Source organism: Priapulus caudatus, unplaced genomic scaffold (assembly GCF_000485595.1).
Source record: "Priapulus caudatus unplaced genomic scaffold, Priapulus_caudatus-5.0.1 Scaffold540, whole genome shotgun sequence".
NCBI classification, from domain to species: Eukaryota; Metazoa; Priapulida; class Priapulimorpha; order Priapulimorphida; family Priapulidae; genus Priapulus; species Priapulus caudatus.
In genome coordinates this window covers 17043-25905 of record NW_014577601.1, presented here as the reverse complement: position 1 = coordinate 25905, position 8863 = coordinate 17043, and the positions used below count along the sequence as shown (strand labels likewise).

At 48.0% G+C, this 8863-nt stretch overlaps 1 protein-coding gene across 1 annotated transcript in view; it reads right to left on the bottom strand.

The window, feature by feature from the left end:
• Positions 1-694: 694 nt before the first annotated feature.
• LOC106811436 (isthmin-1-like) overlaps positions 695-8863 on the bottom strand; it is a 14660-nt gene continuing 6491 nt past the window's right edge. The window contains 7 exon segments of the mRNA XM_014815049.1: positions 695-1483; positions 2303-2343; positions 2345-2374; positions 2376-2487; positions 5169-5322; positions 5690-5827; positions 6281-7187. Of these exon segments, the coding sequence (XP_014670535.1) occupies positions 1384-1483; positions 2303-2343; positions 2345-2374; positions 2376-2487; positions 5169-5322; positions 5690-5827; positions 6281-7187 (1482 nt within the window). The 3' untranslated portion in view covers positions 695-1383.

Genomic DNA, 8863 nt, shown 5'->3' with positions numbered 1-8863 from the left:
ATCCTGTCTCGTTTACTATTTCTGACTAATATATATATATCAGTAATATCAATACTTAATATATATTAGGGTTAGGTTTAAGTCAGAAATAGTCTAAACAGCCAGGTAAACAGTGTCAGGGAGAACATAGACCCTAAACGGCGGATAGATTTTCCTGTTAAACTGCCCATTCCAATAATCTCTCTCTGCAACACACAATACGGCAGCGGTCCACGCATGCACCGCTGTGACACAAACAACAAATTATCGGAAAAAATAGCAACAAGAATTATATATAAAACTATCATTAGTAGACTTTTTGTTTTGTTTGGCACGGCGGCAATTACGAAGTGTAACTTGGGTTAAGGATAGAGATGAGGTGTCCAGGTGTGTGTGTGTGTGTGTGTGTGTGTGTGTGTGTGTGTGTGTGTGTGCGTGTGTGTGGGACCGATACTCTATAATTCTGTGTGTATCTATTCTATAAAAACAACTTGAAATTCAAACTTGAATGTGACATCACTGATTTATATATTATAGCGTATATACGTATTTTCCATGCGGTAGTTTGTTATTTTGTCATTTTGTTATTTCATTATTTTTTTTAATGTTTAACTGTTTATTTATTCTGACTCTATAGGCCCCTATATATTTATTCTTGACACACAGAATATATTTATTCTTGACAAGTTGCGCAATAGTCACAACAACACCGCAGTTTACTTTTAACGGTTTTATTATGAATAAAAATATCAACTTCGCGATTTTCATACAGATCATTATTATGATAAAATCCAGCACATTATTCAGCAGCTGTACAGCAACGCATATATCGCAAGTATTTCTCGTTGGTCGCCATTATAATGAATTATTTACAGTTAATGTCATACGCAACAGTTTGCCCGAGCTTGCTTTATAATATTAGCGGATCGTTACCAGTAAATTGTGCTACTGCTACGTCGCTGTTTGGTTTCAGATGAAACGAGACTTTAATTTTACTAAGTTGTATCTGTGAGCTCGGAAGTCAGAAATATGTCAGAATATAATTATATTCATGATAATAATTCATTGCATTCACATCATAAAATGTAGGTGCGACCTGGCAAGTATCAGAAATAGCAGAGTTAATGTTATCTTTGAGTATATTATGTAGAACAGTAATCATGCTCCGAGAAAAAAGCTTCACACCTGAATTGAAACCACTATATTATATATATATTATGTTAAAAAAATGTATTGTACAACGATCAATTTGCAAGTTATGCGAATGCAATTAAGTAATTCTACTTAAGCAATTTATACAAATACACGAAAACTGCAATTCATTCACTTCTGCTAAAGCAGTCGCGTGAGGGTAGCTAATTTACTTTGCCCCACGTGCTCAACAGATGTCGCTGCGAGGCTGTATCAAAACTCCTGCGCGTCTTCTGCTTGGCGTAGGAATTCAGCCATGTCTGGATTCTCCGTACAAACATTCATGTTGTTCGAATGTCGCACTTGGTTGTACCTAGGAGTATAAGCATAATTAATCACTGTTCAACGTTCGTCATTTAAACTCATTACAATGTTATACATGCCATACTCAATGCTGTTTAAACCCTTTTTCTCGCTGGCATCATTTTTTAATGGTTCAAATGAAAGTAATCCGAGTAAATCTTTACTCAACATGACAACAGGTCTACAATAAATGATCTTTTTACAAGAATTTCTGTTTGCAGATAAGAAACTTATGGCAGCGTCTTAACTTATGGCATTCATTAAACTTAAAGCGCAACATGAAAATATTTCACACTCTCTCAAGCGTACACATTGTTGTCATCATCTCTCTCACATTTCAGATGTCAAAGGGCGGTGATTATAATATTCTCTAATTAATTTATCTTTTTTGTTATGGCAAAGAAAGTTGATTATAATTATAAACTAAACAAATGATAACCATAATTGAATAGTTTTGATTTAATAACTTAGAAGTAAACGGACACGCATGCACGCGCGCATACACGCACACGCACACGCACACGCACGCACGCATGCACGCATGCATACACGCACGCACGCACGCAAGCACAAACACACACACACACACACACACACACACACACACACACACACACACACACACACACACACACACACACTACACACACAACACACACACACACATCCACATACAACACTGGATCTCGAAATTTTACGTTGCTCGTAGCAATGAAGCGTAAATATAAACATCATCTCCTGGTCCCCCCCCCCAAAAAAATCGCGGATCTTCTAAAAACAAAAAAGACACCTAAATACGTCGAAAAAAACCGCGCGATTATAATAATCCCTCGTCAGTCGCCTGCAGATGATCCCACGGCAGTGATGTCGACCTGTAATGCAGTTCGGGCGATATCTCCCGGACTGATGAGATTCGGCGTGCCCTGCACCGCGGCCCCGCGCGTCAGCAGCCGCATAAGGCGGTCGTAGCAGCAGTGCTGGCGACGCGAGCGTGCTGCTGTGCTCACTAGCAGGCTGCGAATGGCGTAGTGAGCTCCCGGCTTGTAGCACGGACAGTCCGTCCTCGTTGACGCCGGGACGCGTCGCGCTCACTGGTGTGTCTGGGCCTGGCGATAACACAGCGGCACGGTCGTGCATGAGAGAAGGGTGAGTGGGGAGTGAGGGAGTGGGGAGTGAGAGGGAGGGATAGGGGGAAGTGAGGGAGGTGAGAGTGAGGCGAGAGGAGGAGAGGAGAAGTGATGGAGTTGAGAGGCAAACAGGGGGAGAGAGAGGAGGAAGAGCGGGGAAGGGAGAGCGAGAGAGAGAATGGAGAGAGACGAGAGAGAGAGAGAGAGCGAGCAGGAGAGAGAGAGTGAAGAGAAAACGCAGAGAGAGAGAGAGAGTTGGAAGTGAGGGAGAGAGTGGGAGAGAGAAAGAGAGAGGAGAGGGGGCGTGCGCGCTAGAGAGAGAGAGTGAGTCGCGCAAGAAAAGAGCACTTGCGTGCGGCAGAGAAGGACGAGGGCCTGAAGAAGGCGAACAGCGAGAGCGAGAGAGAGTTAGGGAGATGGAGAAGCGAGAGAGCACAGACAGAGGAAAAGAGAGCGCGCGAAGAGAGAGAGAGAGAAAGGCGAGAAAAAGAGAGAGATAACGAGACAATAGAGAGAGGGAGAATGAGAGATAGAAGCGAAAGAAATGGCCTATATAACGAATTCGAACGGCAACTTCAGCAACCAAGTAATCGGAACATCGAACCATAAAAACGGCCCAAGTAACGAGTTACGCATGGACTTCATTCGCGTCGCGAGTTGCACGCACCCCGTGAAGTGTGCGTTCTCTCTCTACCGGCTTACACACATATATACTATATATATACTATTATATATATGTATATATATATATATTATATACATATAATAGTATATATATACTAATATATATATATTATAGGTATTTTTATAATACACCTACTTATTGTCGTCCCCAGCACCTTGTCGTCGTATGGCAGGTGATGGGGTAGGAAGCAGGGGCAGGCGGTAGATCTAGCAAGCTTCCTCGAGCGTAACGACTGGCAGGAACGTGTTTGCTGCAGTTCATCGCATGTCTGAGCACACGCGGTCAATGTCTGCGCAGGCAGCATTCACGCGCGTCGGAAGCCACGCGGGGCGCGTCGTATCACTCACTATCTGTCTGTTAGCACGGAGTAAAAGAGGCCGACGGCGGGAGCGCGGGAGGGAGGGCAGAGGGGGGGGGAACACGGAAGAAAGGAAGAAAAAGGAAGATATAATATTATATATATATATGTATGTATAAATGTATGGGGTTTAATACATATATATATATGTGTGTGTGTATGTGTGTGTGTGTGTGTGCGTGCGTGCGTTGCGTGCGTGTGTGCTGCGTCGCGCGCGGCGCGTGTGTGTGTGTGTGTGTGTGTGTGTATATACGCGGTCGCAGGCGGCAGGTGTACGTGGCGTGCTGGGTGTGTACGCGCGCGCAGTGTGGTGGTGTTGTGTGTGTGTGGTGTGTGTGATGTGTGTACGTGGATATATATATATACTATATCCTATAATATCTATCTAATTCAGATATATCATATATCTTCAAAATGCAGCTACATGCGGGCAGAGAGAAGTAGGAGAGAGGAGAGAGAGAGAGAGAGGAGAACAGAGAGGAGAGAGAGAGAGGGAGATAGAATGATGCGTGTGCGAAGTCCCCCCCCCCCACTGAGACGTTTTTATCCTCTTCTCCCATCCCGCTGCTGACTAACGGATTATATAGATACGCCCGCGCAATCATCGACGATTAAGACGGAAGCACGAAGCAAGGCGATTAGGCGCTCAACGCCGCCGCGTCAACGCGGCACCCATCGATTTAACGCGGCGTTTTTGGGACGCGCGAGCAACAAGATTGTTGTTTGCGCGGCTGCAGCAGCGACGCGTTTAGCCGGCATTATTGCCGCTGCGCCGTGTATAAATACGTAGCAGCAGCTTCCTTCCGAGTATACGAGCTCCTCCATATATCGATTCCCGCCGACACGGACCCGCACTAAACTAGCCGGAATGATCCCGCAAAGACCGGCGTTGCGCGTTGAAAGGAGAAGCATGGCGCGGCGCTCGGAGCGTGTTGCGCGGGGAGGAGAGGGAAGAGGGGAGGAGAAGAGGGGGGGGGGGGGGAGGGGAGTGTCGAGAGATGGCTAAGCCATGCTGGCACTTCTGTTGATCATAAAAACGGAAGGATCGGCGACGCTAAGCGAGATGACAGAGACGTCGGCTTGTATGTCACGTCAAACGTCGCTAGTTATCGGCGTGGCGTTTGAGTGCGGCTTCGCGCGCGCTCTCATCCCCCCCTCTCCCTCTCTCGTCTCGTCTCCTCTCTCTCTCGTCTCCCTCTCCCCTCTTCCTCTCTCTCTCTCTCTGCTCTCGCTTCGTCCCTCGCTCTCTCATCTCCTCTCTTTCCCTCATCTTCTCTCCTCTTTCTTTCCTTCTCATCTCTGCCTACTCTCTCTTCTCTGCTTCCTCTCGTCTGGGCTCCCTCTCTCTTACACAGCGTCTCTCCTCTCTCGTTGCTCTCTCTCTTGCTCCTGTTCCGTTTCTCTCTCTTTCTGCTCTCTCTCATTCTCTCTCTCTCTCTTCCCCTCTCTCCCCTTTCTTCTCACGACAGATACATGTACCTATTGTTTTCCTTACTACTTGTTGTAACACAGTAGTTGCATGTACCTCTTGTCCTTCATGTAGTACTTAACTGCTAGTGACACAGAAACATATACCTCTCGTTTTCCAGCGACTGTACTCACCTTCGTCATCGTAAACGGGAGAGATCGTGCCGTGATGACGTCATCGGGCAGATCCAATAGCGACGGAAACAGCAGTACTGTCGATGACGTAGGCGAAGCACTACTTCCGGAACGGTCAAAATCAGGTTGGTATATCTGAGCGTATAGGAGAAAATGGCGCTGCGATGATGGCGAGCAGGAATTGAGCTTGTATCATGGCGGGGGAACCTAGTCAACACTACACACAACAACAACACCACACAACACACTACACACACACACACCACACACACACACCCCACCCACAATCCACCGCACACACACACACAGTCACACACACACACGCACACACACACGCACGCACACACACGCACGCACGCACGCACGCACGCACGCACGCACGCACGCGCGCGCGATATAAATATATAAATATACGGCACAGCAGTATACCAGCTATATTCTCACCTAAACCCTCGCAGATGCCCCGGCACGGGGACGACTGTTTCTCTACACAGTATTTGCCGCATGGCCTCTCCCGCTCTTTCACTCCATCGCCACAGGTGACGCTGCAGGCTGACCATGACGACCACTCGTACAATTGCACTAAAACAATGCAGTTCAGTGGATGGCATTATAATCTAGTCCATAATTCTGTAATCACGCTGTTAATTTTATGTTAATATCTGATTTGTTTATTATTTATTCATTATTCATTATTTATATATATATATATATATTAATTATATATTAATTTGTTTGCATATTCGTGTAAATCTGCGATGATACTGAATCCGGTTGTAAGCTCGTATAAATGCCGCTGTAGATATTTTATATAAGTGTACCCACTGTCAAACACAAACATACGCTACACACATACACGCATAATAAACATATACACACGCACGCACGCACGCACACGTTCATGCACACACACGCACATACACACGCACGCACGCACACACGCCCATACACACGCACGCACGCACACACGCACACACAAACATGTACACACGCACGCACGCACGCACGCACCCACAAACATACGCACACACTCACCCGGTAGCTCTATATCACCGCTGCCAACCGCTTCCATCTCGAAGGAAACGCCGAGCTCCGTCGAATCATCGTCGTCGTCGTCGCCTCGCTCTACACCCAGCGACAACGGCCCGTCGTCCCTGCCCCCTGGCGGCGGATACAGATCGTCGAAGTCGTACACGTAATCGTAATCGCCATCGTCGTCGTCGGCAGTCTGCCGGTAGATGTCGGGCGCGAGCGGCGACAGCAGCGGCGCCGTTGACGCTGCGGCGCCGCCTCGCTGCTCGTGCAGCACTTCTATAGTAACCTCTATATCGGGGTTGATACCGCTCTGAAGTCCGATAAATGCCTTTGTGCTGCCCGCCGTTAGCCGTGCTGTCGCCGTGCTGCTGCTGCTGCTACTACCACTACTATCACTACTACTACTATCACTGCTGCTGCCGCTCGTCTTCTCTAGCTCGTTCTCGCGCGTGTGCGGGTCGATGAGTTTCACCTTGCTCGCGCTAGTCGGCGCCACCTGTCGCTGCACGTCGGCGTTCGCGCGGCCGCCGTTTAGATCGAGCAGGATCGTGTCGCCATCGTCGGCTGGTCGATCGTCGGCCACGCTGCCGTCGGCGACGTCGTCGTCTGCTGCGCGCGCGTGCGCTGCTTGTTGATCGTCTGCTAGACTGAAGTTCGCAGCACCGTCAGCGGCATCGCTGAGAGATGACGTGACGTTACCGTACGCCGCCGTCGACGCATCGTCGTACGTCGCCGTCCCGTTGGCGTCGGTGCTGTTGACGTCGTCATGGTGACGGTGGTCGCCGTGGTGATGCCGTCGATGGTGACGCCCCTCGGGGGTCGGGTCGCGCGCCCGAAGACTGTTCGGGCTCAGGTCGGCGGAACCGTCCGAAGTTTGCCGAAGGTTACTGGCGCTGTTCTCGACATTCTGAAATGTTTGCAAAGCGCACGAGTATTTTATGAACCAACCCTCCCATCTAGTGCACTTTAGAGTATTTCAAGCAGCACGCTGGGAAGTGCATATTTTTTCATTATTTTGTTTTTATCTATTCTTGTTTTACACGTCTCACGTTGTACGAACCGATTTTCCTTGCGTGTATAACATTTATTACCCTAAAGCTAATACCCCAACGGTGATTTTCATACATGAAAACTCGGCAAGCGATTCGTATTTTCATATAATCTGGTATAGATAAATAAATAAATAAATATAAAAAAAAAATTTGATAATACATTATTTTTTACCTTCGTGTACAAACAGACGCCAACGCGCGCGTGTGTGTACATGTGCGTGATGTTATATATATATATATATATATATTATTTTTAGCTTCCACTTCAAAAACATCGCTTTGCTAATGCCACAAATTGACGACGCGTTCTCAAGGAGGAAGAACCTCCAGCGACCTGTTGACTAACCGCAACACAGCAGTCACGCAAACGTTTCGCTACCGCCAATACGGTAGAACGGTATTATAGTTAAGATATAAGCGTTAAGTATAAAGCGGATTCTAATAGAACAATGTGGTACGGTAGAGCGGTATTATAGTTAAGATATAAGCGTTAAGTATAAAGCGGATTCTAATAGAACAATGTGGTACGGTAGAACGGTACGCTCCCGGACAGATACGAAAACTTAATTTTCGGCAAGCAAAATCAACAGCACAGACGGCAAGTGCGCGGATCTGCGCACGCTCTCTATAGTAGTGAACACGCGTTATACAGTAACCGCAAAGAAACCTCCTCCGCATAATAAATATGTTTAATTAAGCGGCCTCGCGTGACGTCACCGCGACGACTCCATTGCCACGCGAGCGCCCTCTATACGAGGCGCGCGCCACGACGATAAATTTTGGCGGCGAAGGAAAACACAGCTGCCGCGAGGAAGCGTGGCTCGTCGGTGTGTTTGTTGACGGAGCGTAGATCAAAGCACGCCGACGGGATCACGGCTATATAAGCCTCTAATTACGTCGGGTATTTGTTTATTGCCTTTATTAACTAGCCCGCCGACTGCGGCGGGCCGCCTTCGCTGGCTGCCAGCCACACACACCCTGCAAGCATGCATCCCTCCACCAACCACGGACTGATACCCCTGCAAGCAGGCATCCCTCCACCATCCACGGACTGATACCCCTGCAAGCATGCATCCCTCCACTAACCACGGACTTACACCCTGCAAGCATGCATCCCTCCACTAACCACGGACTGATGCCCTGCAAGCAGGCATCCCTCTACCATCCACGGACTAATACCCCTGCAAGCATGCATCCCTCCACGGACTGATATCCCTGCAAGCATGCATCCCTCCACTAACCACGGACTAATACCCCTGCAAGCATGCATCCCTCCACTAACCACGGACTTACACCCTGCAAGCATGCATCCCTCCACCAACCACGGACTGATACCCCTGCAAGCATGCATCCCTCCACTAACCACGGACTGATATCCTGCAAGCATGCATCCCTCCACCATCCACGGACTAATACCCCTGCAAGCATGCATCCCTCCACTAACCACGTACTGATATCCTGCAAGCATGCATCCCTCCACCATCCACGGACTAATACCCCTGCAAGCATGCATCCCTCCACTAACCACGTA